Source organism: Puma concolor, chromosome D4 (assembly GCF_028749965.1).
Source record: "Puma concolor isolate L17-30 chromosome D4, mPumCon1.1.hap2, whole genome shotgun sequence".
NCBI lineage: Eukaryota > Metazoa > Chordata > Mammalia > Carnivora > Felidae > Puma > Puma concolor.
Genome location: NC_141679.1, coordinates 57,877,513 through 57,896,641, shown reverse-complemented (window position 1 = coordinate 57,896,641; position 19,129 = coordinate 57,877,513). Strand labels below are relative to the sequence as shown.

The following is a 19,129-nucleotide window of genomic DNA, read 5'->3' as shown; positions in this document are numbered from 1 at the left end:
AGCAATTAGTTTTAATTTAGTCCACTAGAGGGATAGGGCATGAAGCCTTAGGATCTTGAGAGGCAGTGAGTTGGAACTAAGGACCCCTCATAAAGCTCTGAAAGGACAACAACATTAGGTAAAAGGGGGTCTAAAAAAAATCAACCCACTGGCAAGAAAGTTTGTCTATCTTACTCTAGAAGGTTGGGGGTCAGAGAATAGAGGACTCTCCCCTAAGAATCTGTAACATTGTGAGGTGTGGGATCCAAATTTACAATTCCTCAAGATTAGGTTTCAGCAGGTGATATCCTTGAGTTACTTGGCAGAAGCAAACACAAAACCCCTCAGAAATGGTACAACCTCAACCCAGGACATTTAGAATTCTCATAAAGAAAATTTTACCAACAATGTGCTTGTAGCCAAAGTTATTGAGAAATGAAAATGACAGAAATCACAACTTGCAAAACCAACTTTTTCAATAGCAGCTCTACTGAAAACCATGTCTTCTAGAAAAGACAAGCCACTTTCTGAAATACAGACTGTTTCAATAACCAGCTTCACTGAGTGAAAAAGTCTAACAAGGCCCTGCTTGTGACCTCCCATCCTAAAAACACTCTATGGAAAATTCTTTTCCAATAGTCTTTCGAAACCCAAGTGCTCAAACTACTTGGGGAGTTCATTTGATGAAATCCATTTGGTCAGTAACTCCCTAGCCTAGCAAATTTCTAATACACTCAGTTTTGTCTTTTCTTTTTATTTCTATTTACTTTCTTCCTCTCTTTAAAATTTTCTTTTTTCTTTTTATTGTTATTTTAATGTTTACTTATTTATTTTGAGAGAGAAAAAGAGAGCATGCAACATGCTCAGCCTGAAGCAGGACTCAATCTCAGGACCGAGAGACCACGACCTGAGCCAGTATCAAGAGTCAGATGCTTAACGGACTGAGCCACCCAGGTGCCCCTTAAATTTTCTTTTTAATCATAATTGTATTTTTTGGTGGTATCTTATGAGAGGCTTCAACAGACCAAAACACTTGAGGAAATAATCCACCATGAGTAAGAATTAGCAGCCTCAATAAATAACAGAATTAAATGCCCAAAAACTTCACATAATAGAATTATATGATTAAAACCATAGCTCCTGGGTATTCTGTAGGGCCACTGTGAAAAAGACTGGACTTCAATTTTGAATTCCTTCAAGTTTGTACTAATTTGCAGTCATGCTACTGCGCACACTTGTCATTTTTTCTTTTATACAACCTCTATTGGTTGAATTCTTCCCCATCCCTTAAGACCTAGCATAGACGTTACCTCCTCCAGAAAGTCTTCCTTGATTTCTTTAACTAGCTATGATCATTCATTTTTTATTAATTCCTATAACTTCTTGTGTCTCTTATGATAGTCTTCATATTTTGCTTTATATAGGAATTATGTCTGCCTCGATGCTTTCCTGCCAAAGGTAAATTGCTCAAATTTTGTAGGATATCATCAAATATAAACATTTACCTATTGACAACACTTTAGATAGCTATGACCAAACACCATAGTGATGGGGTCAAAACCAATACTTTCTTTAGATTATTAACACAAGATGACCTGATCAAAGACTATTTAGTAGAATGGCCAATAAGGCATGTCAGAATCTACTGATGTTCTAAAAACAGATTTCTATCTCCATGTTCACCACTGCACTAATAATAATCATTTATATGCCATAAATTGTTAATGGCCTTAATATATATTATTTCATTTTCATTTTTGCCACAATCCTCTAAGGTAGAGAATATTATCTTCACTTTATAGATAGGAAATACGAGGCCGAGAGAGGTCTGAGGTCACATGGCAAATTCAGGGTATACTAGCTCTAGAAACAAATTCTTATGTTCAACCCTAGGTTCTTTTCACTGTCCTGAATTACCTTTCCAAAGCACTCAGCACATCAAGCTTTAGCAAGGACAACCTTAAGCCAGAGCTGGTCCTACCTAAACTGATTTCTCTACAACTTACCTGCCATTCATCACCACCATTACAGAACGGTTGTTGACGTGATTGTCATTTTGGTGCCTTTTCTAAAATTACACAAGAAAATGTTCAGGAAATGGGAAAAGAGTAAATTGCATGTAGAAGATTAATAGTTAATATTTTGAAATATTACCCAATGTACTTCTTATTTATAATTTTTCTTTACCTCCCAAAGCCTTTCTACCATTAAAACCAGGGTAAGAGGCTGATTGTCTCAGAGAAGATGGGAAGAAGGTCAGAAAAAGAACCAAGGGAGAAGAAAGAGACAAAATCTTGGTTTTAAATATCAAAAGCCAAAGCCTGGGGGAATGAGAACAAACAATTTAGTCAAAAGTCACAGAGGAGAGAATGAAAAATGATGGACAGGACTAGAGTCTCACACACCTTGGTAGGAGCAGGGAAAGTTAAGAATTCTCAAACTTTCCCCCACCATAGTCAACATATAGAAGCTTCTACAGTAGATGCAATAAGGAAAGAGCAACAAAGATCTTCTATTCAAAGACCAAATAGAAGAGGGACCAATACAGAGCATGTACTGATGCTCACATGAATCTTCTACTTCCAATTGAGATTACTCCCTGGGAAAACGGCAGGACTATGAAAAGGGCAGAGAGAATCTTGAATTTGTCAGAATGCTTATCTTAAAGAAACTGAATTCTAACCCAGAAGTAACTGGGTTATCCTGAATTGGCAAATCTAGCTTTCAGCTCTCAATTAAAAAGGTTCGGGATGGCAGGATGGTAGTTGTGAATTATACTGAGTTCAGTTATAGAGAAATAAAGTTACATTTTTTGCACATCTGAATTGTGACTAAAATTTCAACCACTACATGGCTAATTCTGGGTTTAAAAGAGTTGCAGAGTTAAAAGTCTAAAGAAACATCCTGCTTGCAAAGTTTGGTCTAAAAATCTATTCTGGTGGGGCACCTGGGTGGCTCAGTCAGCAGAGCGTTCGACTTTGGCTCAGGTCATGATCTCGCGTTTCCTGAGTTCAAGCCCCACATTGGGCTCTGTGCTGACAGCTCAGAGCCTGGAGCCTGCTTCGGATTCTGTGTCTCCCCCTCTCTCTGCCCCTCCCCTGCTTGTGCTCTCTCTCTGTCTCTCAAAAAATGAATAAATGTTAAAAAAAAATTTAAAAATCCATTCTGGCAAAATCAGAAGGACTCTCTGAGGGAAGATGGAGGCAGGTCAACAGGTCTGACTTTCTACATCCCACTAGCAGACCTGGTACTGGGGCGGTATGCTGACTATTTGATGTTGTAAGGAGCAAAGAGGATGCCAAGCAGCACTCGTTGGAAGCCAGTTTTTCCCTCCAAGGCCAGGAAAGGAGTTGGCCTCTGTTTATGTTGTGAAGTGCTCTAAAACCAGAGAGTTCCTAGCTGAGCATCCCCGACAGAAGTGAAAACTGGAAAGGGAAATAGGGAGAGCTAGAGAGGAGAAGGGGAATGTGGAAAGGGGAGAAGAAAAACAAGAACAGGGCAATGAGGGAGGAGTGGACAGGGAGGAAGGGAAGAGGAATATAAAACTTGGAGAAGGAGGAATGGAGGAAGAAAGATGAGAGCAAACTCAGAGAAAGCAAAGTGAAGGAAGAGGGGGGTTATTAAAAAGGAAATGGAAGGAAGCCCCGAAAAGGGGCTAAATGGTGGCACTGGAAGACAGAGAAAGGCCTTGCACTGCCCCTTTCTGGCCATGCATAGACTATCAATCTTGAGGCTAAGGGAATTACATTTTCTTCTGGGATGGTTAAGGAAGCAAGGAAAGGAAACATCTCTTTTAATTCAGTGCTTCTTCCTAGCACTAGGTAGTTCTGGGAAGTCCCTTTTGACCCTCCAGCCAGACTAGGTCAGTGAAACACTAGAGGCCCAGGAAGCCACTTCACCATGTCATCGATGGCATCCTTCACTGCTGTTATGGACAACACCACCATCAGGGGGATCACAGTTGTGTACCATGCCAAGGAGGAGATCTGGGGAATCAACTGTGAGAGGGAAGGAGGGAGAAACTTAGGTTAGAAAGCTTAAAGGACAATGTATTTCACCTCAGCACCACCCCCACCACTTTCACCTCCACAGGTTCATAATGATTTCAACTATCATAGTTGTTTTTCACTGTTGTGGAAATATAAGTAATATAATATAGGAGTAAATATAAATAAACAACTCCCAAGAAAGGATGAAAGAAGAGGATATGGTAAGTTGCCACCCATCTGTACTGAACTTCACTACTTTTGTCTTGATGGCAAAGGGCTATTTCTCCTCTGATAATGAAGGTTCTGGCAAGGAGCTGTAGGGGCTGGGAGATAAAAGTGGACATCAGAAAACCATATCCCATCCCTCAGCACAAGGGGAAATGAGAAAATCTGTCCCTCTCTCCTAATTTGGGCCGACCCTGCCCTGCTTCCTTGCCCTGTGCTTGTATTCTTATGTTCTAAATCATTCTCTTTTCTCAGAATTCCTCTCTGTTAGCTTTCTGTCAGGGAGGCTGGGACAACAAATGAGGAATGGGGTTGTAACTATGGTTGGGGTAAAGAGTCTGTGGCCTGCTGGGTCAAGCTGAAGTGTGGCCATGCAGCCATGATGAGGGAGCTCCCCTTCCTTGGGATTCAGTGAACTTGTCCTACTCTATAGGACCAGCCTGACATTCCAGCCCATTCATTTGCTGGTTATGCAAAGAGATATTTCTCAGTTTAGGGAGGGGAAGAACTGATTACACAACCAGGCCCCAGAGATACTGATAAAATGCTCTGTGGAAAAGGCCCCCAAAGTCAATACCTGGAGGAACAGCAAAATGAGGAAATATGCATTTGCAAGTCTCTGGAATTGTTCAAATAGGTTTAGGGGCAAGAAGTTAAAGACATTATATCTTGAGGTCTTGATGGTATTGTTCTGCAAGTAAAAGAAAACAAGTGCAATTAGAGGAACAAAAGACTCCACCTCCTAATCTTAACAAAAAAGACCAAAACCACTCCTTGAAACAGGAAAAAGCCATAGTTCCTCCACCATGGGGTGAGTGGGAAGGGGGGAAGAAGTGTTTGTCCCCTACTTTTCTTTGAGACCTAGAGAATGCAAAGAAGGCAAGGCTGATCAATATGGGATTATTCTGAGGCACAGAATTCTTTCTTTATTGATGCTATTAATAATAATGATAATAAAATCAACAATAAAACTTACATTTATTGAATATTTACTACATGCAAGGCACTATTCTAAGCATTTTATGTGTAGCAGTTTATTTAATCCTCATAACAACCCTCTGAGGAGAGTATCACATGATCACATTTTTGAGGATGAGGAAATTGAGGCACTGAGGTGAAGTTATTTGCCCAAGACCACATAGTTAGTTGCCGAGTTGGGACTATGCTGTCCCCTGAATCCCATAGACATCCAAATGCCTTCCTTTCATAGAATCAGAGATCCTTTAGTGTCATCTTATGGGTGACTCTCTGGTCCTCCTTAGCCCTAAAAAGCAAGTCTGCCATTTGTATAGAGCTCTCTAATGAAGTTTTTCTAAGCCTGGCAAACTCAGTTTGGTGTGCTTTTACATATTGCTTTCAATGCTGAAGGATGTCAGATTGCAAAAGCAAATTACTCTTTCAACCTTAGCCCACTGGAGGTTCCTACAGTGGTCCCTATGGGAAGACACTTGCCTTTTACTTGTCCTGAGAGAGTCTGAATAGTTGTGGTTTATATGATTTTGCTGTGTGAAAATGAGAACTTGCTCCCTTCTCAATCCTGATCTCAGGATGTTGACAGGACCATCTTACTTTCTACCTTTGTGTCTTCAATCATGTGACTTAAGATGTTAGAACTTGAATATAATAGCTCAAGAAAAGCAAAAGAATGAGACCAAACAATTTCCTAAGGATAGGGCTTCTCCCTACCTCCTCCATCTATAAGGCCAAAAAAAAGGAAAACCCACATGCAGTCGTGAAGTACAGATATTGCTCAAGTATGAAGAATCTTGCTGGAATCTGCCTTGGGAAAGCACCAGAGGCCTTCTCTTGGAGAATTAAAACCATTTAGTCCTAAGGTCAAAACTTGACCAGCAAGCCTAGATCCATTATTCAGTCAAGACTCACCCATGTATTTCCTTAGGGAAGAGAAGTTTGTCATAGAGCTTAGGAGTTTAGAGATCTTAGTTAGAAACTAAGATTTCTTTGGTGTTTTCCCCATAATTTTCTAGTTAATAATCAGTCAAACACTATAGATTTCTCAAGGCTTGCTCTGTTTATAGCCCTATTCTGAGCTCTACTAGTGGAGGCTGAAAAAAATTAAAGATCTATCCCAGAGAAGCTCATAGGTCTGTCTTGAATGAAGTTCTAATTAAATGATCGCTATCAGCCCTTCTAACCCTGAGAATATGCTATTCTAACATGGAAAAAGTTTTCTTTGATCACGAAATACTCGGACTTTCTCAGTGTCTAAGTCCAGATGGTTCTGATACTTGGAACCGAAGATCTTTTGATCTTTTGCCTTGCTGTAGCAGCTGGCCTTCACTACCGATTTTCCATTTGATTTTATAGCTGATTAATGTATTTAGGTTTCTACTCACTTTGTAGCACTTGTTTAGCAAACAAAGACAAAAGCCTTGCTGATTCTGTCTCAAGACAGAAATATCAGTACTTCTTTACTAACTTGGTAACTAGAGTATTTTGCTCTACTTTTAAATGCCAGGCCAGAAGTGGTATCTAAAGAATGTAGAACATCTGCTTACCTATGAGTTTCTTCAGTGTTTTGCTTTGTTTTGTTTTTTGTCAGATGTGATAAAATTTAAGCATAACAGAGGTGGTAGATTTTGGTTTGGGCTATTTGGGCAGTGAGACCTGCCTGTTGGCTAAATGGGGGAATAGATAACATAAGGCCAAAGCCATAATGGGGATCAGTAGTTGAGGGTTGAGGAGAGGAAAAGGAGTAGGAATGGAAGAGAGTAGAAAAATAGGAGAAAAATGAGCAATGGGCCTTGGAAATGAAATGGTTGTTAAATATATAAAAATAGGTCAGATCTGCTTATTAATTCAGCATATATGTATCAAATGCCATTATGTGCCAAATATTGCGATGCAAACTGTGGATGCAGAAATTAATGAGACTTATATCCTTTCTTCAAGGGGCTATAGTTTCTTGGACAAAGAGAGTTAACATTCACAAGTATATCTAACTCCCATAACCACCATGTAAGGTGAACATTATCAGGCCCTTTTCATAGAGGGAACTCAAGATCAGAGAAGGTAAAAAAAAAAAAAACATGCCTAAAAATGCAAGGTTAGCAAGGAGTACAGCTGTGCTCAAAAGCAGGTCTGTCTGATGCCAAAACCTAGCTTCACTGCTCTATAGTGCCTCTTATACATGCCTAGAAGGTAGAAAGGGGGGAAATCTGCTTCCATGGCCATACTCTGAACACTGTTATTATCCAGAACCTAACTCAGAAATCATAAACTAAAAACATTGCTTATATAACTGTAAATATCTAGAAACAATCCAAATGTCAATTTGTAAGAAACTGGTAACCTAAACTATGCTAAATCTGCATAGGAAATACTACGCAGGTGAAAAAAGAAAAAAAGGAAAAAGCTATTATGAAAGCATCTTGACAACTTAGGGTTCAGAATAGTGTAAGAAAGGGGCACCTGGGTGGCTCAGTTGGTTAAGTGACCAACTTCGGCTCAGGTCATGATCTCGTGGTTTGTGAGTTTGAGCCCTGCATCAGGCTCTGTGCTGACAGCTCAAAGCCTGGAGCCTGCTTCAGATTCTGTGACTCTCTCTCTCTCCCTGCCCCTTTCCTGCTCATGCTCTTTCTCTCTCAAAAATAAATAAACGTTAAAAAAAATAGTGTAAGAAAGTGGATTTGCTTTATTTACACAAAGCACTGAATTCCTAAGAAAGTAATAAAAGTGATTCCCTATAGGGGGCAGATGTGGGCAAGGATAGGTGCTGGTGTATGAATTTTAAATACATAACTTTTATGAGCTATTCATAAATAAATAAGTGAAAGGGGCGCCTGGGTGGCTCAGTCGGTTGAGCGGACGACTTCGGCTCGGGTCACGATCTTGCGGTCCGTGAGTTCGAGCCCCGCGTCGGGCTCTGTGTTGACAGCTCGGAGCCTGGAGCCTGTTTCAGATTCTGTGTCTCCCTCTCTCTGACCCTCCCCCGTTCATGCTCTGTCTCTCTCTGTCTCAAAAATAAATAAACGTTAAAAAAAAAAAATAAAAAAAAAATAAATAAGTGAAAAATGAACAGTCCAATAAAAAATGGGCAAAGGTCATTAACAGGTAGTTTCCATAAAAATAAATAAAAAAGGTTAATTAACATGAAAAGATTATTGAACTCACTCGAAATTAAGGAAAGATAGATAACAAAATGTTTTTTCATTCAAGAGCCTGGCAAAGATGAAAAAGATTGATAATACCTAGTTGGGCAGGAATATGGAAAAACAAGCAGTCTCTACTGTAGGTAGAAATATAAATGGATATAATCTTTTCAGAGAGAAGTCTGACATTGTGCATCACAATTTTTACTGTGTTTTCTTTTGGTCCAGCCAACTCACTTCTAGGAAATTCTCGTAAGATATATTCATATAAATGTGCCAAAATATACGTATAATGGTGTTCATTCAGATAAATGGTTTGCCATTTACCATAGCAAAACACTGGAGACTATTTGTTGTTTTTTTGGAGGGGGCACCTGGCTATGAATGGAAACATTTTATTTTAAGGTTTATTTATTTTTGAGAGAGAGAGACAGAGAGAGAGAGAGAGACACATAATCTGAAGCTGGCTTCCGGCTCTAAGCTGTCAGCACAGAGCCTGATGGAGGGCTCGAACTCATGAACCATGAGATCATGACCTGAGCTGAAGACAGATACCTAACTGAGCCACCCAGGCGCCCCTGAATGGAAACATTTTTAATGTTCATCAATAGGAGACTGGTTAAGCAAATTAAGGTATATTGATAAGAGTGGAAAACCATGCCACTATTAAATGTATTGGGTAGATCTATATGTATTGTCATAGATAGATGGGTAAGTGGAAAATAAAGTTGAACTATGGTTTCATTTGTGTAAGAAGCAACTATAGCATCTCTTTGCTAGAAGTGACATATGAAACCCCAAATCTGAGATCTATTCTCTCCTGAGCCTGGGTCTTTAGAACTAATTTTGGTTGTTCTAAGACCTCACTGTACCAGCCCTTGTTGTATAGGAGTCTGAAAGTAGAATCTATGCTGTAGGATCTACATCTACAACGAATTCATGCCCCACTCACAAAGTGAAATATTAGAGAATACCAGCCCCCTTCTGAAGTAACTGGAGGCCCGATACTCACAGGATATCCAAACCTAGTATTGAATTCTCTGTTGTTGGCTTGCAGATATCTCTCTTGTTCTGAAAGAGAAGAGAGAAATGATAAGGACAGCCCTCTAAAGATCAGCCTGGGATGCTGACCACCAGTGAAGACTTCACTAAATCTTCACACTTTCTCACTGAGGATTATGTCTACAAATGGGATTTTCCTGGGGTGTCTGGGTGGCTCAGTCAGTTGAGTGTCTGACTTTGGCTCAGGGCATGGTGTCAAGTTCGTAAGTTTGAGCCCTGCATCAGGTTCACTGTTGTCAGGGCAGAGCCTGCTTCAGATCCTCTGTCCCTCTCTGCTCCCTGCCCTATCAAAAATAAATACACATTAAAAAAATTCAATGGGATTTTCTTTCTATTTGAAGAATCAAGAAATACAATAAAAATAAAAATCCTTAAGTGTTAAAGTTTTCTGGAGGCAAAATGACAACAAACTTTTGAGGACTTTTCCACCATGAATGCCTCTAGTAATTCTAGATTTTGTCTCCACAGACAATAGGATGGCCTGTACCAACATCACTGCTAAAGACAGAAACTCAGCCCTCTCTTATCAGTCAATTCCAGCACCTTATTTTAAGGTATCTGAAGTTCTTCCCAAGGCAGTTTTACCTAAACTTGCTAATGAAATTTAAATCCATAAATTATTAATGAGCATCTATTGCACACAGGCCAGTGTGTCTGAAGCTGTGAGGGGATAAAAAGATGAGTAAGACACGGTCCCTGACTTTTAAGGGACCTGAAGTTTAGTGGGAGTGAGACTGATAACTACAACACATGCCAAAATCATCATATCAACATACAGAGGTGTTACGCACTATTTCAAATTGTGAGCCCATTATTGTTATGAAAACTCTTCAGATAGATTTTATTAATAGATATTTTTTGTCCTGAGTGAAACACTCCTATAGTCTCTTCAATTCTGCATTAGTTCAATAAGCATTTACTAAGTTCTTGCCAGGTGTCAGGCTTCATGCTAGGTCCTAGGGTTACATTATTCCTGATCATACTGGCATTCCTATTCCTAAAGGGGGAAGACAAACATTAAAAAAAAATTCAATCTAATGTAAAAGCAGTGGTATAGGTAAGAATAGGGTGTTGCGGTGCACAGAAGAGAAGAAAGTCAAGGAAAGTAGGATATGGAAGCGTTTCTAGAGGAGAAAATATCTTAATTATTAAATTGGTATGAGTGTTTCCCAATTTTCTTGAGCTTGAATGGTATATGTATCAAACAACCCAGAATTTGGCCTGAAGAGGTGACACTGCTGCTAAGCTTTCTACACTTAGTGCTCCTAGAAATTCCCAGACTGTTTCCACAGAATTTGTCTCCTCAGAGAGTGGGTTCTAGCAACCCATCTGCTTCCGAATTATACTGAGTATCTATTTTCTTCCAGCCCTCTAATGTCTTTGACTCATGGCTTCCAGAATTACAAAGAAATTTCCTTCTTTGGTTCTCAAAGATTCTTCCTCTAGGCTAGAGACTCCTACCTGACCTTGAATTCACTCACCTCATCCTTTAATAGAAGTCTCTGGCTCCAGGTCCTAGAAACTTAACACTGCAACTATTAAAATTTTTTTTTTTGGAGATATAACTCACATAAAATTTACCACCTTAAATTGTACAATACAGTGGTTTTTAGTATATTGATGAGGCTATGCAATCATCACCACTAATTCCAGAACATTTTCATCACCCCCAAAAGACCCCCCAAACCCATACTTCTAAGTCCTTGATTTCCCCAGTCCCTGGCAAACACTAATCTACTTTCTGTCTCTAGGGATTTTCCTATTCTGGATATTTCATATAAATAGAGTAATATGTGGTCTACTGTGACTGGTTTCTTTCATTCAGCATAATATTTTCAAAGTTCATTCACATTACAGCATGTATTACTATCTCATTCTTTTTCATGACTGAATAATATTCTATTCTATGCACATGCTGCATTTATTTATCCATCATAAATATCTGGGTTTTTTCCATCTTTTGGATATTATGAATAAAGCTGTTATGAACATTTATTTGTGTACAAGTTTTTGTGTGGACGTTTTCATGTCTTTTGGATATATACATGGGAGTACAATTTCTGAGTCATATGGTAACTCTATGTTTAACTTTTTGAGGAACTGCAAAATGGTTTTTCACAGTAGCTGCACTATTTTACATTCCTACTCACAACATAGGAAAGTTATAATTTCTCCACATCCTCACCAATGCTTGTTATTGACTTTTTTTTTTTTAACTATCTGAATGGACATGAAGTAATATCTCACTGTGGTTTATTTTATTTTATTTTAGACACAGAGAGAGAGAGAGAGAGAGCATGAGCAGGGGAGGGGCAGAGAGAGAGGGATAGGGAGAATCTTAAGCAGGCTCCACACTCAGCCACCCTGGGATCATGACCTGAGCTGAAATCAAGAGTCGAACGCTCAACCAACTGAGCCATACAGGCACTCCTCATTGTGCTTTTGATTTTCATTTCCCTAGACTAATGATGAAGTTGAGTATGTTTTCATGTGCTTACTGAACATTTATATATTTTCTTTGGAGACATGTCTGTTCAGATTCTTTGCCCATTTTTAAACTGGGTTGTCTTTAATAACTCTTAACTGAGTTATAAAAGTTCTTTACATATTCTGCATAGAAGTCACTTATTACATATACAATTTGCAAATATTTTCTCCTACTCTGGTTTTAAATGCCACTTTTAGGGGAGTACCTGGGTGGCTCAGTCAGTTAAGTGACTGACTTCAGCTCAGGTCATGATCTCCTGGGTGTGTGAGCCCCATGCCAGACAGGCTCTGTGCTGACAGCTCAGAGCCTGGAGCCCACTTTGGATTCTATGTCTCCCTTTCTCTCTGCTCCTCCTCTGCTCACACACTCTCTCCTTCAAAAATAAGCATTCCAGGGGCGCCTGGGTGGCGCAGTCGGTTAAGCGTCCGACTTCAGCCAGGTCACGATCTCACGGTCCGTGAGTTCGAGCCCCGCGTCAGGCTCTGGGCTGATGGCTCAGAGCCTGGAGCCTGTTTCCGATTCTGTGTCTCCCTCTCTCTCTGCCCCTCCCCCGTTCATGCTCTGTCTCTCTCTGTCCCAAAAATAAATAAACGTTGAAAAAAAAAATTAAAAAAAAAATAAGCATTCCATAAATAAATAAATAAATAAATAAATAAATAAATAAATATGCCATTTTTACAATGTACTACATTCTAACATATTGAATGTGATTCCAGGTTTTCTATCATGTTCTACTGTTCTACCCATCTTTTAAATTATATAACTTTTAATACAGGATAGTAAGTCTTCTATTTTTACTTTTTAAATGTTTGTTTATTTTTGAGAGAGAGAGAGCCAGAGAGGGGCAGAGAGAGAGGGAGACAGAGGATCTGAAGTGGGCTCTGCACTGACAGCAGAGAGCCTAATGCGGGGTTCGAACTCATGAACCATGAGATCATGACCTGAGCTGAAGCCAGACGCTTAACTGACTGAGCCACCCAGGTTCTCCACAGGTCTTCTTTTTTAAAGTCTTCTTGGCTATTGTCTATTTTCTCTTCTGGATAAACTTCAGAATAATTTTGTCCAGGTCCCTCAAAACTGGAGTTTTGATTAGAGACAAAGACAGAAAATTGTATTCACCAGAATTCTGGGGATGAATGAAAGTGGGCTATCAGATGTGGCAGAGCTACCCCCATGTGAAAAACAGTCAGGTCTGGGAAACGACACTGCTATTTCTCTGGAGGCTAAGATCATAGACTTTTTTTTTTTTTAAAGTTTTTATTTTAATTCCCGTTAGTTAACATACAGTGTTATATTAGTTTCAGGTATACAATATGCTGATTCGGCACTTCCATACATCACCCCCTACTCTTCACAAGTGCACTCCTGAATCCCATCATCTATTTAACCCATCCCTCTAATCACTTCCCCTCTGGTAACCATCAGTTTGTTCTCTATAGTTAAGAGTCTGTTGCCTGGGGTCTCTCTCTTTTTCCCTTTGCTCCTTTGTTTCTTAAATTCCACATATAAGTGAAGTCATATGGTACTTGCCTATCTCTGACTGCCTTATTTCACTTAGCATCTCTAGCTCCATCCATGTTGTTGCAAATGACAAGATTTCATTTTTTTTTATAGCTGATTAATATTCCTGTGTGTGTGTGTGTGTGTGTGTGTGTGTGTGTGTGTGTGTGTGTGTATTGCATCTTTCTTATCCATTCACCAACTGATGGACACTTGGGCTGCTTCCATATTTTTGGATATTGTAGATAATGCTATAAATACAGGGGTACCTGTATCCCTTTGGATTAGTATTTTTGTATTCTTTGGGTACTCAATAGTGGAATTGCTGGATTGTAGGGTAGCTCTATTTTTTTAACTTTGAGGAAAAGTTTTCCATACTGTTTTCCAGAGTGACTGCAATGGATTGCATTCCTACCAACAGTGCACAAGGATTCCTTTTCTCCATATCCTCACCAATACCTGTTGTTTAGAACAGACTTTTGAAAAATAGCTGAGGAGACAGCCAATGATAAGACAAGGACTCTTATGGTTCTTCATGTAATTTCCTCTGTTCCTCCTTTAGTCATCAGCAGAAATTACCAAACAACATGAAGTCATAACATGAATAAAATTTAAAAAAAATTTTTAATGTTTATTTTTCTGAGACAGAGAGAGAGAGACAGAGAGAGAGAGAGAGAGACAGAGAGACAGAGACAGAGAGTGTGAGTTGGGGGAGAGGCAGAGAAAGAGGGAGACATAGAATCCAAAGCAGGCTCCAGGCTCTGAGCTGTCAGCACAGAGCCCGATGTGGGGCTTGAACCCACAAACCATGAGATCATGCCTGAGCTGAAGTCGACACCCAACCAACTGAGCCACCAGGCGCCCCACATGAATAAAATTTCTTATAGAAAATACCTAAGGGGCCAAAGTCTGCACATTGGGCAGTGCAAAAATACAGATTTATGAGGAAGTTCAGGGATTTATATAAATTATGGGAAAGGTGAAACTGGGATGTTTAGCTGCTTTTGCCCTAGGATATGAGAGATTATACAGATTAACTGGGATGAATTGACATTTTTGCACTATTAGTCCCCCACTCAGTGACACACTATATATCCCTGTGAGGAAGAGAGTTGTTGGTGTACCCCTGGGAAGCCGCTCTTCTATGCATTGTGATCATACCTGTATAGTTACCTTGCTAGCAATGCATATGAGTCTTCCCTGGGCTAGGTTTACCATCTTTCTATGCACCTTGTAGTATGTTCTACTCAACTAGTGCAATTCTTTCTCATTATTTCATTCCAATGATTACAAGGATTATGTGAATAAAGATGGGGGAAGTTGAAACGGAACTGATAGGACCTTTTGCTGTGCCTTGTTTTGGCTAGTTAGTGGCTTATTTACAACTTTGTGATATAAGACTTTCAGCTAACCATTGTAGCTTAGGTTATCCAAAAAAGTAGAACATGTATGGCTTAGATAATTTAGCTGCATATTGGATTTAGAGCTGCTGGTTGGCCTATACTATTTGTGCAGGGACATTTTCAGTGGCCCAGATAACTGCCCGATTAGGGCAGAGTACCAGGACAGCATTGGTGTTTCTACTAGTGTTGAGGTTATCCAATCCCTGAGTAGGCTAATCTTCTACTGTGTTCATAATCAGCTCAGGCAATGATAAGTAAAATCAGTCTCTCCCATGCCATGTGCCCTTCTAATCATATCCAAAAGACCCAGTACAGTTTCTCTATTTATTAAAATATATTTTATAAGTCTTGGGGCACCTGGGTGGCTCAGTCAGTTAAGCGTCTGACTTCGGCTCCAGTCATGATCTTGTGGTTTGTGGGTCTGAGCCCCACATCAGGCTCTGTGCTGACAGTATGGAGCCTGGTTGAGATTCTTTCTTTCTCTTTCCCTCTCCCTCTTCCTCTCTCTCTCCCTCAAAATGAATAAATAAATGTAAAAAAAAAGAAATGTTTAAAAAATATCTTATAACTCTTGATAAAGTTCTATTCTAATATTTTCTTATTGAATTTTGTATTTCTTATTAAATTTAATCCTAGATATTACTAATTATTTTTAACTTACTAAAGGTCTAACAGGTTTTTCCAGCAACTCATCTGGCTGCAGTAAGCTATTTTCTCTAAGCCCACCAAACCCTAAGAGATACATGGAGTCTAGGCTCTGCACAGAAATTTAATACATACCTCCCTCTTTGAGTTTGAGAGTAAAGTAAAGCAGGGGCACTTAGGTGGCTCAGTCGGTTAAGGATCCAACTCTTGATTTCAGCTCAAGTCATGATCTCACGCTTTATGACTTTGAACCCCACTTTAGGCTGCATGCTAATAGCATGGACCCTGCTTGAGATTTCCTCTCTCCCTCTCTCTCTACCTCTCCCCCACTCACTCACACGTGCGCACATGCATGCATGCATGCATGCATGCTCTCTCTCAAAATAAATAAACTTAAAAAGCGAAAAAAGAGTCGAGTAAAAGAGGTAGATCCCAAAGTTCAGAGCCTGAGCTGGTGGAGACAGATTGAAACTCCATATTGGGGGCAGGATTAACCTTTACATAGTTCTGGCTCGTTGATACCGGATCTTCCATGAAATAAGAGAAAGAAGAAAAGAAAGGAGGATTTCCATCAGGAAAGGAAGAGGAATTGAGGGCTAGAAAGTCAGATTTCATAAGACACCACTAAAAAAGGAAAAGCAGGAATGATGAGAAAAGTGGTTTAAAACATCAGTTGGCACAACCATCTAGGAGAAGAAATTCAAAGTCTGAGAGAGATAGAAGACAAGCTGAAGGAAAGAAAGTCATCTTTGAGATAATAAAGGCAGGAAGACAGTTATCAGACTGATTAATAAAAGATTAATTCAAGATTCTCTAGGGCTTGTGAATACCATTGAGAAAAGACGGGGATGACTAAGTGTTTTCCCCATTACTTGTTAAGTCAAAGTTCATTTCTGTTTGGCTGAAACAAGAGTGACAAAATGTGAATTATGGATGAGAGGTTAGAACTACAGAAGACTGGAAATTAGCTTAGACAAGGAAAGTCTAAGAGACAGTCTCATTAAAGAGGTTCTGGCTATGGAATTCAAGGAGACAAACACCTAGCTGGACCTCTGGTAACTGGAAAATGTGTCTATCTTTGGTAACTAAAGGGTTAGTTTACAGTCTGTGGATTGAAGGCCTAGTTTCAAAAGGACATGTGCTGAGATGAGAGCTGGACTGTGGGTGGTAAAATAATTGAACTGAAAGGGCCAGAATACTGGTGAAGCCAGGCCACTTGGTATTATAAAATGTGCAGCGGACCTAGAGTTTAAAACTATGGCAGCCTCCAACAGGGGTTAATGACATGAGCAACTGAGGCTGCCAGGGTTCAAATCTCAATCCTCCACTTACCAGCTATGTAGCCTTGAGGAAGTTACTTAACCTTTCTGAGACTCATTTTTTTAGTCTGTAAAATAGAAATGATAATAATACCTACTCATAAGGTTACTGTGAGGATTAATAAGGAATACAAAGCATTGTTTTAGAACAATTCTTGATATATAAAAATGCTTAGAAAAATTTGGCTATTCTAGACTGGGCTTTGTGACTAAATTGTTAATAGGGCAAGTCACTTTCTACTTCTGGGTTTTAGTTTCCTCATATGTAAAATGGGGTAATAAAGTCTTACCTAAAATGCTAATGTGAGGGTTAAATGAGAGGGAAACTATAAAGTGCCTATATAATTTCTGACACATCAAAAGTGCTCATTAAATATTTTTTTGTCCTTTATCTTATGCTATGTCAAGGAGATTCCATAACCATCACTGATACAGTTGTCTGTGCCTAATGGATTTTGAACTTTCAGCTATCTCCTGTGGATGTACAAAGCTAATCTAGCCAGTAGAGAAAGCCACAGTCCAGTGAGGGGAACTCTACTCAGTCCTTTGGTGGGATGGTAGTAGAAGAGAAGTGTCAAAATAGAAGCAGCCTCCGTCTTAATGTTTTGATTCAAATGCCAGGGTGATAAATTTAGCTCTTTTGCAATCTTGATGTAATCCAATCTCAGGTTTTAGGTGGTTAAAGCTACAGAAGATTACAGATTAGCCCAGACAAGGAAGTGGCAGAAACTAAAAAGGAAAATGAGCTCTATAAGAGACAACTAGAGAAAGAGGCACACTGAAAAGAAAGTAACCAGGAGGAAAAAGGAGGAAGGGAGAAAAAGAGAGGAAGGACAGTTGGCCAGGTGGCAATCAGGTTTAGGATGATCTCAGCAAATATCTCCCTGCTCACAGTGAGAACTCAATCACAAATGGAATTTTCCAGCTAAGAGGAACAGTGAGATGATCTTTAGGAGTACAAGTCTCATAGATTAGTTACGTGCTCTCTCCTTACACTGCCAGACTCCTAAATCATTTAAGCCCAAGTGCTAGTGGGAGAAACTCAGCAATGACCCCTTATTGTCATTCTAGATCAATCGGCCTAGGTGATTTCACCCAAGTAACCTAATGTACGTAGCTGAAATTTTCCCATCTCTAAAAAAGAAGTAAGGATAGTTGCCAGGTGAAGGATAATTGGCCAATTTCTGTAATTTCTGGTCAGATTAGTTGGAGTCAGTTTACTTTAGGAAAACTCGTATTTCTTAGATTTCAAATGATCACAATTTATCCTACTGTAGTCAAATAGCATAATTTGAAACATTATATAGCTACCAGTAAATTTAGCTAACCATATGACTTCCAGTCTTGGCTACACACAAAAATTTTTATACTTCCTCTCTCCAAACTGCATCTCTTAGATATCTGGAGTTTAGCCAACAGATGATATTCCCATCTGAGGAATGGTACATAGATTAGCTAAATGACGTAGCAGAGAGTCACCATAAGCAAGGCTGGGGTCTGTAGTCCTGCAGAATAAGCAGTAGCTCATTTGTTTTCTCATCACTACTTCATTATGTTTCAGGTTCATATTTATTTATAATACCATCTTCTCCCACTAAGCAAAGAGCTACTTAAAGGTACAGATCATATATTTCCTTTAATTTTGTCTTTAAATCTCTGTATTCCACTACTTAGTTCAGCATTAGGCCTTGGATTAATGAAGATTCATTGAATGAAAAAGGACACAAGTGAATTGATATTTGAAAACATATTTTATTAAATTGTGGTCAGATTTCTGTCTAAACCCCTCCAATGGAGGATAATCACCTCCTCCTTGTGGGAGTATCTACATAATCACAGAACAGCTGGGCTGGAAGAGAAACCTCAGCTAATTCTTTGTTGATCTTTCTAGGCTAAGGTCAGCAAACAGAAGGATATTCAGCATGGCTGAAGAGGGTGGGTAGAGTGCAGTGTCAAAAAGAACCTGGAGACTCATACATCCCATAACAGGAAGCCTGCATTTCCTGAATAAGTGGCACAGCATCAGGAATATAGTCAATTATATTGTACGAGTGATGTATCAATGTATCCACATATTGGGACAGACGCAAGCTACACTTGTGGTAAAGAGAGCATGATGTACAAACCTGTCGAATCATTATGTTGTACACCTGATGCTAATGTAACATTGTGTGTCAACTATACTCAAATGAGAAAAAAGAAATAAAAGGAAAGAAAAGAAAAGAAAGAAATGAAGTTTAAAAAAAAAAAAAGAGGTAAAACTGTTGAGGACCTGAAAAGGCAGGGGTAAAGGGAGAACAGTTTCAGACTGGAGGAAGCTGAAGAGCCAACAGGAGCATGTGTTCCTGGAAGGTGCAGTATGTCAAAAAGGAAGAAAAGACTATTAGGGAAGTTGGTGAAATTTAAA

The 19,129-nt window shown here is 39.4% G+C and overlaps 1 protein-coding gene across 1 annotated transcript in view; it reads right to left on the bottom strand.

Annotated features, from left to right (window-relative positions):
* Positions 1-19,129, bottom strand: part of LOC112854555 (phospholipid-transporting ATPase FetA-like) — a 100,749-nt gene that overhangs the window by 49,043 nt on the left and 32,577 nt on the right. The window contains exons 4-7 of the mRNA XM_086683463.1: positions 9,318-9,376; positions 4,771-4,884; positions 3,879-3,977; positions 1,986-2,047 (exon numbers count right to left, since the gene is read on the bottom strand). Coding sequence (XP_086539589.1) covers positions 1,986-2,047; positions 3,879-3,977; positions 4,771-4,884; positions 9,318-9,376 — 334 coding nt within the window. The remainder of the gene's footprint in view (positions 1-1,985; positions 2,048-3,878; positions 3,978-4,770; positions 4,885-9,317; positions 9,377-19,129) is intronic.